This window comes from Struthio camelus, chromosome W (genome assembly GCF_040807025.1).
Source record: "Struthio camelus isolate bStrCam1 chromosome W, bStrCam1.hap1, whole genome shotgun sequence".
Taxonomy (NCBI): domain Eukaryota; kingdom Metazoa; phylum Chordata; class Aves; order Struthioniformes; family Struthionidae; genus Struthio; species Struthio camelus.
Genome location: NC_090981.1, coordinates 54432781 through 54451340, shown reverse-complemented (window position 1 = coordinate 54451340; position 18560 = coordinate 54432781). Strand labels below are relative to the sequence as shown.

The window sequence follows — 18560 nt, the reverse complement described above, 5'->3', positions numbered from 1 at the left end:
TATAGTTATGTCATGTGTATAAAAATACTAAAAAGTATAACAAAAAACAGAAATAATATTTTAAATTGATGAGGTTCATTTAATACCTTCAACTACCAATGATTCTGCACAGAAAAATAACATTCTTGTAAATATCTGATGAATTCATTCACCTAACTTTATAAGTGAACAGACTTTTAATTGGTTTTATTTGGAAAATATAGATAATTGTGCAAATATATTTGAAAACTATAAAGAACAAAAGAGATTGAAATATTTTTTTCTTCATCTTCATTAAAACTAAAATCAAAGCACAAACATTTGTTCAATATTTTGAAAAACAGTCTCAGATTAGGGAATCATCTCTTCAGAAGACAGAACATATGCCTTGCAACATACTCAGAAGTCAGTGCATCTAGTCACTCTCGTACAAAAATATCCCAGAACCTACCAAAGACAACGTACCTTAACGCAGATCCCATTTTTTCAACTACGCAGCTGACTGAATACCCAAGAAATTCTGTCAGTTATTTACAGAAAAATCACTGAAGAGATTAAGATAATTGCAACTAATCACGGAGATTAAAGAACAGATTGCTTGTGTTGGTTTTGACTCATGTTGCTGAGGTGAGATATTGTAAATCACCGTAGTAATAAGAAATCCTATTCAAAGATTTGGTGCAGATCTTTGCAGTATGAAAAACAGAATTGAAATGAGTCTGAAGCTTGAAGACACACACTTTGTCTGATAACTACTCTGCTCATGCAAATTCAAATTTTGTAAGACAAAGATGTATTTCATGACCTTGCCTTCTCTTAGAAGGCAGCATGTTGAAAAAAAACCACCACCACACAACACTAATCAAAGTGCTCTTCTGTACACACTATTCCTGCCCTCAGGAAAGGATATTCATAAGAAAGGTAAGTCATACCACTTCACATATCACTAGTGGCTCCTCAGCAGGCTGAAGGTAGCACTGCGGTGTTCATATACGAAAACAAGAAAATCCTCTCTATACGAGAATAATTTAGGTTATTCTCAGAATTTCCGCTCTTTGAGCAGGATGTTTCAATTTTTTTTTTTTTTTTGTCTTGAGCAGGTTACAGCAACCAGAGTAAGATAAATACAGTGGAATGAACGTACAATTTCTCTCATCTTCAGCTGCTGAGATGAGAACAAATCCCGTCAGCGTGCAATGGTAAAGACTTGAACCTGGTTGAGATGCTGCATAAAGAAGAAAAGCTACTGTAAAAGACAAGTAGGGGGAGAGAAGAGGCAGGAAGTGAGGCTTCTCTGTGCTATTCAGGAGCTGCCAACAGCACTACTAAAAAAACTGCTCCACTAAGTTGGAGTTGCCTGGATGAATAATATGAAGTGCTCCAGCAAAAAATGTTTATCTTCGAGCCTGCGAGTTAGAAAGCTTAACGCACTGCCACAAGGCTGCCAACACTGAAAGAAGAGCAAAAAGCAGCAATAGTTCTTTTTCCAAATACAGTAAATGATGAGTGAGTTCACATGATTCCTGCCTAAAACTACAACTAGCTTCTGATGCAAGGAAGGGTGCTGGTGAGAGTTCGAGAGCTGAGCATTACCTCTGGGGCAGCAGAAGCCCCATCTTTCAGTACTGCCTTCCTAGATAAGTCATGCTACTTTTAAAATGTGAAGTGCCATATAACGTACTACAAAATAACACATGATTCTTATAAAAATAAGTTGATGCCCCCAGTTCATAACGGATACATTCAAGGCTATAACAGGAAACACCAATTTACAATGAGCTACTAACACTAGTTCTAAGCAGAAAGTCTCTACTCACCATGTGCAAAAGTTCTCCTAAAAGGATAGTTGCTCTAACAGATACGTGGTCATCGCTACTTGTAATCACTTCAACCAGACCCTTCAAAAAAGTTTAAAAGTTATTACAATATTTAATGTACATCCTCTTATTTTAATTCTTATGGGAAAAATAGCAAGCATCATGCTTAGGGTCATCACTTACCTCTAGAAGTCCGTTGGTAATAAAAGCTGAAAGCACTAAAGCCAAATAATTATCCATGAGGTCAGGCCTAAGGAGAAGCAGCAGGGAAACAGTTCAGAAAATACATTGCTTTTACTGTTTCTGCAACAGAACAACAGTTATTTTATCTACATAAAAAGTTTAGATACTGTTCATGAAATACCCACCTTGACCTGGCTCGATGGGGTAATATAGTTTTAGCTTCAGCAGCTACAAAGCCATCAGAAAGTCTCCAACAGTCCTGAAACCTACTTGGATCTACAATAAGAAAAATACGAACAATGGTAACTATAAACTGTATTTCACGCTGTTATTTTAACATTTGTCATCAGGTAAATAGCCCTTATATCAACAACAACTGTCATTTCAAGTTTCAAATCATAGAAAAATTTACATGAGAAGGGACCTCTCCAAGTTATCTAACCCCCACATTCCTGCACAAAGCAAGGCTAACTTTGAAGCTAGGACAATCAAAATAACAAAATTTCCAAATTTATAAACACATTAAACTTGTTTAACAGAAAAGACTTTAACATGTATAACCATACGTAGCAACATAGCAAGTTTGCGACAAAGAAAGATTTATTTATTATAACCGTTGAATGATGACTAAGCTTTTTTATAATCAACCTCAAGGCACAGACATTTAAAATCAGACTTTGGAGAAGAGAATTGCTGGAACACCGAAGGCTAAGACTTGCTCCTCTCCAGCTCCTATTTTTGTACTGTGAGGCAAAGGAGAGGATACTTTTTGGGTTGCAAAAGGAGTAATTCTAAAAATAAAAGGCTGACTCTGCTAAATATGAAGACAGGAAACTCATACCTTTGCCTTCGGAAAAGCAGAAGTCTGCTGAAGCGCAATGGAGATAGCTAGTGCATATACAGTATATAGAAACATATACAGTATATAGACTTTTTAATAATTTTTCTGTGACACAGCTATAACACTTCATGATCAAAGCAGGCTAATTTGTAGTAATACAATTACAGTCTTCTCTAACTATTATGCGTCATTACAGCTGTTGTATCACACTTAAAATTGATGTAGTACGGATGTCAGAGGAAAGTTCGGCTTCTAGTAGTTTCACCTTCAGTGCCCCACGGTTGACAGAGAACTTTAAACAGGACTTGAGAACACACAAAGAATTCAGTGATAAAACAGTTAATATTGACATTATCTATAGTATAGAGAAAACAGTCAAGGGTTCAAATTTGTAGAGTAAGTGAATAGAGAGAACGCTTTTGTGAACTAGCTCTAAATACTTACCTACACTGAGAAGTGCCTCAATAAATTCTTCTGCGACCACAGGGAGCGGAAGGCGAAATATATCATAAAGAACCTCAAGCAGACCTCGCTAGAAAGCAAGAAAGGAAGAAGTGATTTTAAAGATTTATAAAAATGGTCTTTTTCCCCCCATTTTTAAAATTTGACTATGGAAGTTTGGATTTCTATAGACTGCTAAGATCAGTGTCTTTGTTTTGGCTTTTTTGAGGGTGTGGAGGGTAATATATAATTATCATAGTCTGAAGAAATTTGGAGAAGAAAGGGAGAAGGGAAGGGGCTTGCTTACTTCAGAAGCGTGCTTTAGTATCACTATAAATGCTAGAGAAACTTAGGGTACTTGAAGTATATCAGTTGAAAAGCTACTAAATTAAAAGCACAGTTTCTCCCTAATTGATATTTTTCAACAGCTGTGATCAAAATAAAACTCTCTACTCTCACTACATTTAGCAGAACTTCTTCTAGCTAAATGTTTTCTGTAAGTGTTCTACTTACAATACTACAGAAGAAAACTGAAAAAAAATGCATCTTGGATGTTATTACCATATGCATCACCAAACAGTATACGACCACCAAATGACTGAATAATTTCTACTATGAATGACAGTGAAAGCGCAGATTGCTCTTCCATACTTAGGAAGACCTGAGAGATGCTGACGATCACAGCATCATCCAATATGCAAATAAAAATCAAATTAATGCATAGTTCTGTACTAGAAATACAAACAGTTTCATTACCTTGCCTATCAGAGGTTATGAAACAAGATATTGGCAGATCTCCTGACTGAGGAGTTTTGTTTTTTAGAACAGTTACACAAGTTACTGCAGCCATCAACAACTTTTTAGTCTAGCCAGTAATTTGGAAGACACATTTTTATTCATTGCAGATTTAAACTCATCATAACTGCAGCTACTTTGTATTGCTTTGACTTGTTCCCATAGGAAAAAAATTCATTCATGTACTATTGATCTAGTCTGTCTCCACGTGGACTTTTCCTATTGCCTGTTCTGTGTTTAGCTGTTAAATACCACCAGATCTGAGACTTCCACTATACAAAGTATGAATGAGAAACTAAACTTAAAACCAAGAACAACTGCTGGAAGCTATTAAACTTTTTTCCTGGCAGTATCAATTTCGTGGTGCCTTAATGTTTTTTCAACTCCTTTTAAACCACAGTGGAATTCTACAGAATGAGTTCAAGAGCTACATAAAATGATAAAAAGCAACAGACTGAAGGTACACAAAACAAAGACTTAACTCTCACAGTTGACTTATAAGCTATTTCACTGCCACAACATTTGAGCGTATGACAATTTTTAAATATACGTTTCCCTCCCCATATATAGCCGCTTTTTCCCCCCCTCTTCTCGTTCTCCTCCTGTCAGACATACAGGAGGTCTCACTTTACAGATAGGAAGCCTCAGATCGAAAAAGCAAGCAACTTGCTTAAGCTCAGACAGAAATTTTACAAGGGTATTACAGGCTCGAACGTGAGGGTCAAGTAAACTTCAGGCTAGCGGCCTCATAACTGGAATTTGTGCTTAAACAATTATATTGCTAAAATTTTAAGAATGCGTAATTGAAACATCCAGTATTATTCATACTGCAATACTAAATATTTACCACCTACCCGTATTTCCATATTTGGTATGCAAAGGACCCCAATCAGAGACTGAATCCCCGAATTCCCAGGCTTGCACAAACTGATAATACCTAGAAAACATTAAATACATAATAATATTCCCTTACCACACAAAAAAGCTTTAGACATATTGTTAAATTTGATTTTCACAGAACGAGTGCAAGCACAGATGACAAAAATGACTTAATCATAAACATTTTTCACCTTTCTAATATGTCATCTCCTTTCTAATCAGTAGTATGTGTTCAACATAAAACTTTCTAGTTATAAAACTCTGTTCCTTCACTAACACCTACAGCTACTTTTGCCCTTTCTACTGTAAACACTATTTTCAAGTTATCTGCAAAAACAAGATTTACCTGGAAGAAACGGCAGGAAAAAAAGATAAAATTGCAAGACAGAAAAAAGCTTACACCTGAAAGACCTGCTTGATCTTGTCAGAATTGCAAGAAGTTTCTGCATCAAAAGTTGTAGCTTAACCTAACAAACTATTTAGTTCCATTCAATCTAAAATAATTTTAAACAGCAAGTTTGAATATACCTTGGAATAACATTCTTGTGTACCTTTTTAATCATTTTTCCCAAATGAACAGTGCTCATCTCCAGAATAATCAACATAGTTGATTCTACTTTGCATAAAATTTCAGGGACTCTCTTATAATTCGGTCCTTTCACACTATATTCTACTCAATTAATTCAATATTTCTATATTAAAAGGGCAAACCTTCCATTTTTCTTAAACAATGCAGAATTCTGCCGGAAGCTAATGATTACACTGATTTGCAGTCTCAATTTGTATGCAAACTCTTTAGTCAAAATATGGCTGCAAGGACAGTCTCCTAGCTCATTTCTTCGACCCTTTCTCTTCACATGTCACAGAAGTGAAAACTTACAGTAACATGCTATCCAGAAAGCAAACAAGTTAACTGAAAATGCAACTTTAAATGAACAAAAAGATGCCAGGCTTGCACACACCTTGGTCTTAGGCATTTTAAATAAGTCCAAATCTCTGTTCATTAATAAACTACTAAAAGATGGAAATTGACTACTTATCTGTTTATTTTCATTAATACTAATTTAACTTAACTAACAAACTCTTTACATAGAAAGAAGTCCTCAAGTTCAAAACTTTCATGGCACAAAACCGAATGATAAGCACATGTACCCACATGCACACGAAGGGCAACTATGCTCCGCAGTACACAGGCCACAGGCCTCGCTTCCAAGAGCATATAATAGCCACATCCCCATTCCAAGAGAGGAACAGATCCGGGTACATGCAGTCATTGCTGCATGGCCCAGTTTCATCTGTAAGGATACGATGGAACACGAGCATAAGAGACAGTCTGGAGAACAAGGAGAAGTAGGACACAGCAGACGGTGTAGACAGACAAAAACAAATCCCTCAGCCCTGGTTTCCTATGTGTCTTTTGGGAAGATCAACACTGTAAGAACATTTTTGTACCAACAATATTTTAAAAATATTAATCTCTAATATAACAAGTAATATAACAAGCAAAAAGGAAGCAAGCATAACACTGTAAGTAGCAAGATAAGTAGCATATTCCAAGACAATTGTTTCTTGAGTCACTTAAAAGTTTTTAGGCTTATGCTATTAGTTCCAAGTGTCTGAATTCGGGAAGATGCAGCAACAGTCCTAATGGTAACTGCTTCTTAGAAGTTTCAGAAGTTGTCAGAAACCTTCCAAGCTTCCTTCCCAATGAAGTGGAAACGCATCTGAGAAATTTTTGAAGGATACGTGAATGCTAAATTAAGCTTACTGATCATTTTCAGAACGTTAAAAGATAGAGCAAATAGTCTTACAAACCAAAAACATTTTCTATGCAGTCTGTATCCTTCCTAAGGACAAGCTGTAAAAGTCCCGCCCAAAATTTTGGTAAGTGGTCCTATCAACTGATTTAGTTTATTTTAAAGACACTGGCTTGACTGTAAAAGAATGAGCAGTCCCCGAGATAAGAGCTCCATGTCAGATATCTCCATGTCAGATACTGTACTATTGCAAAGAAAGGACTTAGAAAAATGCAGAACAACACTTTTTTCAATTAAGAAAGGTCTTCTACATGAAAAATCCAAAACTATGTCCATATTGGGATTTACCTTCAATTTCAGCACTTGGTAAAACTACTTGCTAATGAAACTGCTCTGTTGACATCTCTTTGCATAGAGAAACTGATTTGTAATTCACAATGGCAAAACAATCTCTAAGGCAAATACTTACAATACAAAGCTATTTTTCACATCCTCTCACCCATCAAATACCAGCAACTACCACCAAAGAACAACTGGTACAGTATTCTATATTGACAAAAAAAAGCTGCATCTTGACAGTAGAGTTAAAGGAAACTATTTATGAATCCTCCCATGTAAAAATCAAACCTTAGTCCCATTTTAGGAAGGTAATGATAGAAGACAGATTAAGACAGGTAGATTTGGTTCTTAAATAAACCATTCTTTTACTCTGAAAGGTGAAATTGCCTTCCAACCATTCAACTTGAAACAAACGAACAAAAAAAAAAAAATCTTACCTGCCCATGATCGAAATGCTGCCACTATTCCCATTTTACTAGCCAGGAACCGTGCTTCTCTGTCCTCTCTGTTATTAAAACAGCAAAAGTTCATAATACGTAGTTACGCTACCATAAGATAAACAGTGTTAATAACACAGCAAATAGAAGTAGTTCACTGAGATTTTGGATGGGGAATGAAACCCTAACTAAAAAATATTTTTAATGTGCCTATATTGTGTATAACATGAGGCACATACACATACATACATATGTACATATATCTGGTATGTATGCACACACCCAAAGATTACAATTTTAAGTTTTGCTTTCTTTTTCAGCAGTTTCCATGGTAGGAGGATCACAATAAATTAAATACCTGCAGTTGGTCAAGCTTCCATGGACAGTGTAACTACAGCGAGGGCCAAAAGACTTGCACCTTGATTCAGTTACCTAGACCTAAGCACCAATTGCTGTTTGATAACATAGAATCACAGAATTCAAGTTGGAAGGGACTTCCAAAGGTCTCTTAGCCCAAACTCCTGCACAAAGCAGTTGTCTGCTATGAGACCAGACAAGGTTACAGAGGGTTTTATCCAGTTGGGTCTTTTTGAAATGTCCAAGGATGGAAGCTGCACTATCTCTCTGGGCAACTTGTTCCAATGCTTGACTGTCCTCATAAGAATAAATTTTGTTCTTATATCCAGTCGGAACCTCTTTTTTTCTTCCAATTTATTTTTGCTGTTTCTTGTCCTCCCACCATGCACCACCGTGAAAAGCCTAGCTCCATCTTCTTCATAACCTCTTCATAAGTACTGAAAAGGCAGCTTTTCTGTTCCCCTCCTAAACCTTCTCTTCTCCAGGCTGAACAAAGCCTAATCCACTCAGTTTCTTCTCACAGGGCAAGTGCCCCAGCTCCCTGATCACCTTGGTGGCCCTTTGCTGAACTTGTTCCGGTCTCGTAATGTTTTGCTTGAGTTAGGAGGCCCAAAAACCAGACACAGTGGTCTAGGTGAGGTCTAGTAAGTGCAAAGAGGAGGGGAATAATTGCTTCCCTCAGTCTGCTGGCTATGCTTCTTGTTAATACAGCCTAGGATACCATTAACCTTCTTTGCTGCTAATGGCACACTGCTTATGAGAACTTCTCCCCAACCAGTCAGACCCCCAAGTCTGTTACTTGCCTCCAGGCAGAGCATGACCCATTAACCACCACCCTCTGAGCCTGACCACCCAACCCCTGAACACAGCAGCGGTCCTAATGCAAACTCCTCATTGTGGATGCCTAAAGTTAGATAAAAATAAACCCATGTCTGAAGTAAAAAAAATAACAACTGAGATAATTTTAAAAATAAAATAATATAATGGGGGGAGAGGAAGTGTAAAATTAAATGCTCCCTTTTAAAGTTGCATCCTAACCTGCTATCATATTCAACGTTAGGGAGTCTAATACTAGTTCATTGCTTTTGCTTTTCACTTTGGAAAGAAAAGAGTTTAATTACAATACCAGGAACACAACTGGTAGCACAAGTAGTAGCATTAACACTTACTTGAGTTGCCCTTCTGCTGTGTCTGGATTATGCCTGTAGTGAAAATCTGTGTAAGGAGCTAAAATTCGCTAAACAAAAGAAAGACATGCATTACTTTCACGTAAGAATACAGTTAAGGGGTCTTGCCCTTTCCTCAGTCCCACTCCAATCTGTCATTTATTTCTGCTTTATAAATAATTATGCTCTTTGCCTAAACTTACATTTTAAACATTTAGTATTAACGCAGAGGGTGAAATCTAAAGTGGAAATTAAACACTTTCATTCCTAACGTAACTTTCTAATTTCTGTCACTAAACAAATAAAACTGGACCCACCTCTAATTCTACATCTGCTCGCACATACTGTCGAGTCTTTGGATGATTAATGAGGTGCAAAACTGTAGTTATCAGAGCCTCGTTTATTCGGCTTAGCTGACAATCAATCACATTTTTCAAGATGGTGCTTAAACCACCCCGAAGAGCCACCACCTCGGGATTCTGAAGTGCTAAAGAAAGAAAAAACACCTCACTTTACTGAGTGATAGGAAGGAAAAACATTTCAAGGCAATATAACAAACAAAATGAGTAAAATTCATAGTCTATGCAGTACAGGTATCTTTCTCCCTGAACACTGCTGAGATGCATATAAAGCTTTTAATGGCACTGACTAATGTTAGTGATGAATTAAGATTTTGGACTACATTTATCATCAACAAAAATATTGCCAGTCAATCACCATGGTACAACAATTTCTTAGCTTATTTCTCACCAAGTGTCCATACAGTAGTCTGCATTTCACCACCACCAAAAAAAAAAAAAAAAAAAAAGAAAAAAGGATTTGTGTTTCACCAGACTGGCATGGACAAAATACTTATATACTAGAATGTAAAAAAGTTTCCTTAAAACAGTTTGTATCTTGAAACTTCTGCTCGTTATTTCTCACTAATACCGAAATGGAAAAATCTTAAAAATCAGCATCCACATAGAAGTACACAGATTTAGTATAAATCACTGTCCATATCTTTACATAGATGCAGATACTGACTTCCAGAAGCCAGCTAACCACAGCACTCATTTTAAAAAATTTAAAGGAAAGCTTTTAGTATTGCTCTGTACATTTGACAGCACTTCATGTACGGTGTTCTCACTGTTCTCAATCCATTAGTTTATAAAAACTGTTTTCACAAACTGGAAACATCAACTGTAGCAGGGAAACATTTTTAAGACAGCAAAATGTTAATTCCTAAACACAAAAACTACCTAATCTTAGAGGAAAGTACAGTACCTGAAATCTTCAGGTACTTAAAATTAGAATCTCTTAAAAGTGAAGTTGTTTCAAGTGACTCTGTTTTATTATCAAATTAATAGCTAAATTTAGGAAAGGCGCATTAAAAATATTTAACGACTATCTCATTAGTTACTGACCCCCTTTATTACTTGAATAGAGCTGTTTAATATGAAAACATAGAACAGAACCTCTTAGAAAACTGACAACAATCATGTCAAAATTTTTCTTAATTGGCTTCCAGACATCTTACCTAGTTCACAGATAATGGCTATACAAGCTCGCACCATTCTGTCTCTTTCTTGAAGACCATCATTTCCAACTGCTATCAAAGAATTAGTAATAGAACTGGGAAACAATGAAGCATTCACAGTGATCATCTGCCAAAAATGAAGAAAAAAAGACAAAATCAGTTTTCTTTGTAGTATTTCTCTACATACATTCATGGACTTGCTGACACACTGTTTCTCAGATACAACCAGTTAATATATGGAGCAGCCTATCTGGTTGTATCGCACAAATCTTCAAGAATACTTCTTCTGCTCTTGCTATGAATTTACTTTACCATTCTCCTCCTGATTTAGTTTTTTATTTTTGCATTATTTTACCTTAATGAGAAAGGATAAATAGGATGACTATTCCAGAGAGAACTATCACTACCTTTTTCAGATCTTTTCCAAGATATGTCTATATTGATAGAGAACGCTATCCAATGACAAACAGTAGGTTACAAACTCTTGTGGAACGTTCACTCACGCTCTACCACTGATTCTTCAATACCTATTCTTGGATAGTTAGCAGTTAAACAAACTCTCCTGTTTGGTAGACAGCTCCTTAGGCATGCAGGAGAGGAGACTGTGCTGCAGGCTACAGAAATAAGGACAATCAACAAAAACTGCTGCTACAGCATTTGGAAGGTAAGCGTTAGTAATACTATACAATGGGTTTTAGGTGTACCTGATCTTCCTAGAACTGCAGCACAATTCAACTTCATGATAGGTTATAAAGGTATGTCACAAAAACCACAGGTCTAACCACATGTCAGACTGAAAAGTAAAGATGAAACAAGACCTCCTTCCAATAATAAATCAATAGTCCTTCTTCAATTGGAAAATAAAAATAATTTGCAATAAATTTGAGACAGAATACAAAAACAGGTATTAACAGCCAACGTTACTTTACACTAGTGAAGCTCCCCTGTGCAATGGAAATCCTCAGCTGCTGGTTTGAGACAAATACAATTTAGATTAAGGAGCAAGACCATGTGTACATATTAAAGGGGAAGAGGCTTTGACTACAATGGCTGAGCAGCTGCCTATTCACGTTTTTTAACAGTTTGCTTAAATCAAATGCTCACACCCTGCCTCCTACATTACACGGACATCAGTAAATATGAACAGACGAAATTAGTAAGGGGAAATAAGACTTTTGGTCTGACTGCTTAAAAAGGGAACAACACAATTTGTTAAAGCCCACTCAGCCATGTCATACTTTTTCCTACTAATGAATCAAATTAAAGCGCGAAAAAGCACACCTGAAACAACTATTTAAACAAAACCTTGGAAAGAAGCCTCAATATCCTTTTCATTGCTAAGAACGGCAGGCTTATCTCCATTACTTTCTCAAAATTATTTTGTTCTGCACTCATTTTAGGGCTCCCTTAGATATCTTATAGGTACCAGCTCAGCCAAAAGAGGCTAATTTTTTTTCTTCCTTTTCAGACACTGTTAAAAAGAAGAAATCAGCCATTACTAAATAAATACATTTGAATGTTTTAACAAGTTTATTTTTGTGACATATTTTTGAGAAACTTCTTGTTACACATAATGTTGTCACCCACAAAACAGGAAGCTTGACAATCAGGCTCTGAAGTAAACCCAAAGCCTTCCCCACCCACAGTCTTTCGTTTTTATTAGGGCAAATAATAACAAGAATTAGCAAGAGAACGGGCGTAATCTGCTCTACAAAATCATAACTTTGTCTTCTACTCAAAACGAACATTCATATGTACCTGTAATAGCTTGAGAACACATGAAGCCTCTTAAAATTACGTTTGTTTCGCTCCTTTCCTTTCTTTGGTTTTGAAAAGGAAAAGATTTTTTTCTTTCAATGTTAACTTCCAAGTGTTTCAGTAGGATAAATATCAGTTTTGCATTTCCTTTCATTATACTCTACATATGTAAATGCAGTTCTGAAGACCAAGGACAGGCAAGGCAAGGCTACTTGTAGGCAGTTATGATGAAAAAAAAAAACTAACAAAGACTATGAAGTCAGTCTTTAAAGATTTCTTTAAACAAGAGGAAGAAAGAGAGTGGTTCATATTACACCTCATCCTGACTTCTGCTTTGAAAAATAAAACAACTTGCCTTTTAAATTATTAAAAGATAGACAGAATGACTTTTATTAGGTGAAGAAGCGATTTCTGAATTTAGCCTTTTCAAGGCTATATTACAAAGTTATCACTAGGAAACGTAAAGGTGGTATTACAGATATCACCTCACAGAGTATACAGTCAAAGGAAAAAATAAATATACAAAGTCTTCAAAAAAAAAAGCTTAATAAAAAAAGTTTAAAGTTGTTTTTCTTTTCTCTTTCTGTACTGTGTGTTTTTTTTTTCTTTTTTAAAAAGAGTTCATGAGAATCACGTCCAGCCTCTGGAACACAAAACAATAACAGTTCTGAGACAGAGATGAAACCCAGTTCAGCTCTTCAACGGCTCACTAGTAAACAGTATCGCCTGCATAAGTAAACTAACTGTGTCTGATCATTGTATTTGCCATTCATTCTCCTCTCCTAGACCTTTAAATAATCGATTAGGAAACCTGGTCTCAAACCATCAAATCTGTGATCTTGAGAGAGATGAGGAGAGATGGGAGAAGGGCAAGAGAAGGGCTAGAAAGAGACAGTGTGCGAACACAGAACGCCCCAGCCACAGGTTGTGCCACAGCATCCTTCGGGAGGGGAGAGTTCTTAATGATGGGCTGCTCTGTGCCAATGTATACTTAACAGGTGAAGTCCGGGGAGGATGTGAAAAAGGCGTTAACTTTACTGATGGCCAGGTTGGGTGGGGTTGTTTTGTTTGTTTGCTTTTGTTTTTAAGAAACAAGGCTGTCTGAATAGGCAGCAAAAGATGTTGAGAGACATCATTCATTAATGTAACTCTCAGCACCAAAGTAAAGCTAGTGAACTAGGGAATACTCTTCAACAGGAGCTGTGCATCTTCAATCAAAGGAGACACCAGATGCATATATAATACCCTCAACGAGTTCCTTCTTCACCAGCAAAACACTCCTGTTCAGGTTCTGTAAGTACTGGTTAACCCTGAATAAGCACTGAATTAGTTTCATTATATGATTTGAAAGAAGGTAGAAATGCCCCTTTCCCTAGGCATTCTTGCAAGTGATGCAATGCAAGTTCATGGTTCTTTGGGTTCACTGTGAAGACAACTAAAATCAGAACCCTTGTACAACAGGGGAAAAAAAATAAGCACTAGTGGCTCTTTCAGGATCATTTTGTCAGGTGAAACTACTGGATTTATTTCTCGTTTCTTGTTTCAAGTATCAGAACAGAAGTCTTGGCTCAAGATGAAAATGCTCAAGAAAAGCCAGGAATATGAGGACAAACGTCTGGGCCCAGTAAAATCAGTTCATTATAAATGTGTTTCTTACTTAAGTTATCCAAGCCCTACACTGAAGGTCCCTTAAACAGATTAGCCAAGAACATTTATAAATTGCAACTTCCTCAAGGACCCGTGACGCTGATACGGGCGATTCCTCCTTTTTTTCCCCCCATCAAGATTAAAAAAACCTGTTAACAGTTGTGCCAATCAAGAATATTGTCTCTTCTGGACACCCCACTGCAAGAGAGACATGGCACTACTGGAGAGAGTCCAGCGGAGGGCTACCAAGATGATCAGGGGACTGGAGCATCTCTCCTCTGAAGAAAGACTGCAAGAGCTGGGCCTGTTCAGCCTGGAGAAGAGAAGACTGAGAGGCAATCTCATCAATGTGTACAAATATCTGAAGAGGGGGTGTCAAGAGGATGAGACCAGCCTCTTCTCCGTGGTGCCCAGCAACAGGACAAGAGGCAACGGGCACAAGTTGAAACACAGGAAGTTCCATCTGAACCTGAGGAAAAACTTCTTCACTGTGAGGGTGACGGAGCACTGGAACAGGTTGCCCAGAGAGGTGGTGGAGTCTCCTTCGCTGGAGATAGTCAAAACCCGCCTGGACACAATCCTGGGCAATATGCTCTAGGTGACCCTGCTTGAGCAGGGGGGTTGGACTGGATGATCTCCAGAGGTCCCTTCCAACCTCAACCATTCTATGATTCTGTGATTCCGTGTAAGACAAACCAAGTGAGCCTATTTTAAGAAAACAAATTGCACATCAAACTTCTATATTTTAAGCCCATACACATACACACGTGCAAATCACTGAGATTAAATGAAGTGCTCCCGGGGAACAATTGTTTCATCTACTTCAAATCTCACATCGGTCTTAGGTAATTCTTCTAAGATGCTCAGTAGAACAGTATAAGCAAGAGAAAAAATAGCAGTGTCCAGTACAAAGGCAGCAGCTATGTATGCCAAGTTCTCCAAGATGAACTTGGAAACGTAGCTCCAACAGCTTCAAACACCTCATGCCCATGGGAACACAGTACAGTAACCAGCAAAGAATAGCTAGGTCTTATTGTGTATCTGAGAAGAGAACCAGCATCAACACCCGTGGATAAAGCAATTAAGGCTGGATGCATTCCTTGAACTGACTATTGCAGCGATGGCAATTTGCCTCATTTCTCAGATGGCAGAAGAGCTCTCATCCTTAACTCATATATGTTTAAACACATTACACAATAAAGTTAAATTATTAGATAAACTTAATAGTGTGGTTCTTATATCCTTGCACTCATCGTTTGATAAGTTCTTCCCAAATCTTGCCCGGTTTTATCTTCATCAAAGAAAGGTGAGCACAATTCTTCTAGCCCGCTCAAGACTGTCAGTGGTAAGGGATTAAAATCACAGTAAGTCTCAGCAGTGCCCTTCCTTCTCTTTTCTGAATTAACAGCTATAATTGCTTCTCACATAATAATTAAGGTAAGGAATTAGAGACTGTGAGAAAAAGAACTGCTGATGGAGAAATCTTGGGAGTCAGCACAGCTGACTGGCCTATCTAATATAAAACCATACACTCTTAGACTTTACCTTTCTGACTAATCGAAGTGCTTGTGTTCTTTCTACTTCATTACTCTGCTGTATGTCAATGCACCTGAAATAAGTTAAAAAAATGTTTTGTTTATAACAACACTAGCTTTCACCGTAACTGTTAATATCTCATTGTTAATATTCATGCAACTGAATAGACATTAAAAAATATTATGACCAATTGTTTAAAAATTCTGCTTTTTAGTAAGCATACTTATTCATGCCGTTATCCTCATTATATGTAAATCATTAGAATGTTCTCAAATACACAATGAGGAGGCAGAAAGGCTTCAACAGCATATCTGAGCTAGCTGTATCTGCTGTTTCAAGTGAGACTCAACAAAATATTTCTATTTCACATCAACATTTGCTCTGTGTGTTCCCAGATCACAAAAGCCCCCTTACCCCAGGGAAATTAAAAGTGCGCACTAAAACTGAGTGTGTATACATATGCATGTCTGTATCTAGCCATCTCTACATATTTGTGTATATACATATACATACACACACACACACCCCTCAGCATATTAAGTTTCACAAGATTTTAACAAAATAAGCACTAGAGATGATAACAGTTAGAGGTACTCATCAAGTTGATCTTATCTCATTGTTAGTTTGCCCTCTGCTATTTCTCTGTTGTGTTATTGGTTATAGTTAGATGACGAATCCTTGGGAAAGAACTATTTTTTTCCCCTTGTCCTTGTACAACAGGCTCCTAAAGCACTACAGTAATACAAAGAATCAGAATGAACCTCATGAAACAAGTTAAGACATAAAATTTCTTAGGTTTCAATTCCCTAATAACACTTCAGATTAATTTATGGTTAATACCGTTTAAGGTTCAAAATTAGCTTTAATTTAGGTACATCCATTTTTTTTTTTTTTTTTTTTTTTAGCTTCCTCATAGTATATCACACGTTCAGATAGCATTTTATTTTAACTGGTGTGATATATTATCCCTCTATTTTTAAAGAAGGAAGTTGAAGAAAACATTCAATATTGAAGAAAATAGCTTTCTATAAAGCTACATACCAAGAATGCAAACAGACATGAAAACATCTTTCCTCATCTCTTTCAACCACTAAAAAAACCAAGAGATTTACAACGACGATTGTAACGAAAGAAAAGTTACCTGGCTATCAAGTAATCCACTTTCAACTTTAGCACCTTCTGGAGAATTCCGGAGTCCCGAATGAGATACCGGAGGGCTCGCAATCCTGCTGCTCGCACCTCTTTTGCTTCATTGAGTAAAGCTAACCGCAGACTACAATGAAGAAAAAGCAGAAAAACAATTCTATAGGAGCAGGTAGACTTCACCATCTGACAGGCAGCTACTACCTCCTAATTTAAAATAAAAAGTCTGATGTTTAAAGAGAAGCATTCCGCATCAATTTTGTGTCTTTGAGATACGTATCTGTACGGCCTAGAGGGCAAACTTCCACCTTGCCAGCAGATGTAGACAATATATTAATCTGAAGAACGCAACAAACCAAATTTTTAAGAACAAATCCTACATCCCTGAAATGATTTAAAGACCTGTACATGACTTGTTACTTGACAGAACAGACGAGCACAATATTAGTCCTGGAAAGATATTCTGGATTAGTTGTCATTTTCAAGAAAATTAACAGGTGGAGAACATTTCCTCCTCTGCTGGACTGTCAGCCCATAAGCATAAATCCTAAAAGAAATGTCTTGACACCTAAGAAGAGGGAAATTAACACTTTAAGTAGCTATATGCACCACTCATTAAAGATGCTATGGCCCCAATATTTCAATGTTGACACGAACATGAAACATTACAGAAGAGTGTCAAAGGAAAATATGTAATTTAGGCAACCTCACACAAAATAAATTGCCACAGATTTCATTTCAACATTTAATTGAAATGTGTTTCTCTTTACAAGAGAAATTTTGAAAGCATTTTGCTTGCATCACGGTAACCTTTCCTAAACAAAACAGTCACCATAATGTAATTGTTTAAATTCACCGTCTAGGTTAAAAGAAAGGTAGGAGCTTTTGAAGACCTCCAGAGATGGAATCTGAAAGTACAAATGGAAAAAAAAAATCACAAAATCACCCTTCTGAAGGCCCTCATAAGCTTTGGTCCCACTTCCTTGACTAAGCAGGGGGGGGGGGGGAAGGGAAAAAGAAAGGGAAAAAACCCCATTTAGCCACATATTTTAATAGGATTGTTTCATTTCTTTTCTTATTCTGCGTTGCTCATGTAGGGTAATCGATTATTCCAAGGGCCAAATCTTCCGAATCTTTCTGAAGATTAATCAGTCCATATAAAAGTCACTACGATCTACTCTTAGGATTCTACTCCTAGGTAATGGCCAGACAAAGCAGAAAGGCTGCAAAACTATATGCAAATAAAGATGAACTAATTATTGCCTTCAGCACAAAGTAGGGAATTACTTTAGCAAGACCATCACTGCTGTAAAATTAAATATGACTCTTCATATCAGAAAAATGCCACTAACTGTCTTTACTTACTTCAAGCTGAGCCAGTAGCAAATAAGAAACTGATTCTCATTATTGTGAAAAATTCTTCCCCTAAAAAACTGAAATGGAAGACAGATTCGTTTCCAAATCGTTCAAGAAAAGCGGAGAGAAGAAAAGACAAGCAAGTCTTCAAGTGTGCTGAGATCATAGCTATGCTTTAAATCATGAATCATGCTTTGTTTCTTGTGTTGCAGATTTACATACATGGAAGTCTGAGGGATGAGCAAATAAGAATCAGTTCTTCTCAATGATCCTATCTGAACCTCTGCCTTAGAATTTGCAATTTGCTTAGGTATGCCAGTTTAAGACAACTCATCAGAACTGTTTCTTTTTAAGACAGAAGTTACTCACTTCTCAGTGAATTAGTGCCATTACTATCGATGATATTTCCTGTTAGGACAACCAAATCCTGAATCTGGATTTTTTTCCCATCAAGTAAAGCACTATTTATTTTTATAGTGCAGACAAAAACTTTTCTTGAAGGGCATCACAAAAGGATCTTCAGACACACAGTTTCTCCAAATTAATTAGTGCTTTTAAAGCTTGTTCTACAACTCACAAGAGAAGCATATTCTTAACTTGTGGACAGGAG

At 36.9% G+C, this 18560-nt stretch overlaps 1 protein-coding gene across 4 annotated transcripts in view; it reads right to left on the bottom strand.

Annotated features, from left to right (window-relative positions):
- Positions 1-18560, bottom strand: part of LOC104147796 (rapamycin-insensitive companion of mTOR) — an 88748-nt gene that overhangs the window by 34669 nt on the left and 35519 nt on the right. For 3 of the 4 annotated variants that reach the window (XM_068924722.1, XM_068924721.1, XM_068924723.1), the window contains 11 exons: positions 16593-16724; positions 15461-15524; positions 10511-10637; positions 9309-9478; positions 8995-9062; positions 7469-7536; positions 4911-4993; positions 3265-3352; positions 2165-2255; positions 1980-2046; positions 1797-1877 (listed from right to left, as the gene is read on the bottom strand). In XM_068924722.1, the coding sequence (XP_068780823.1) occupies positions 1797-1877; positions 1980-2046; positions 2165-2255; positions 3265-3352; positions 4911-4993; positions 7469-7536; positions 8995-9062; positions 9309-9478; positions 10511-10637; positions 15461-15524; positions 16593-16724 (1039 nt within the window). Of the gene's footprint in view, positions 1-1796; positions 1878-1979; positions 2047-2164; positions 2256-3264; positions 3353-4910; positions 4994-7468; positions 7537-8994; positions 9063-9308; positions 9479-10510; positions 10638-15460; positions 15525-16592; positions 16725-18560 lie in introns of those variants that run through there. The other variant, XM_068924724.1, reaches the window with a different exon arrangement.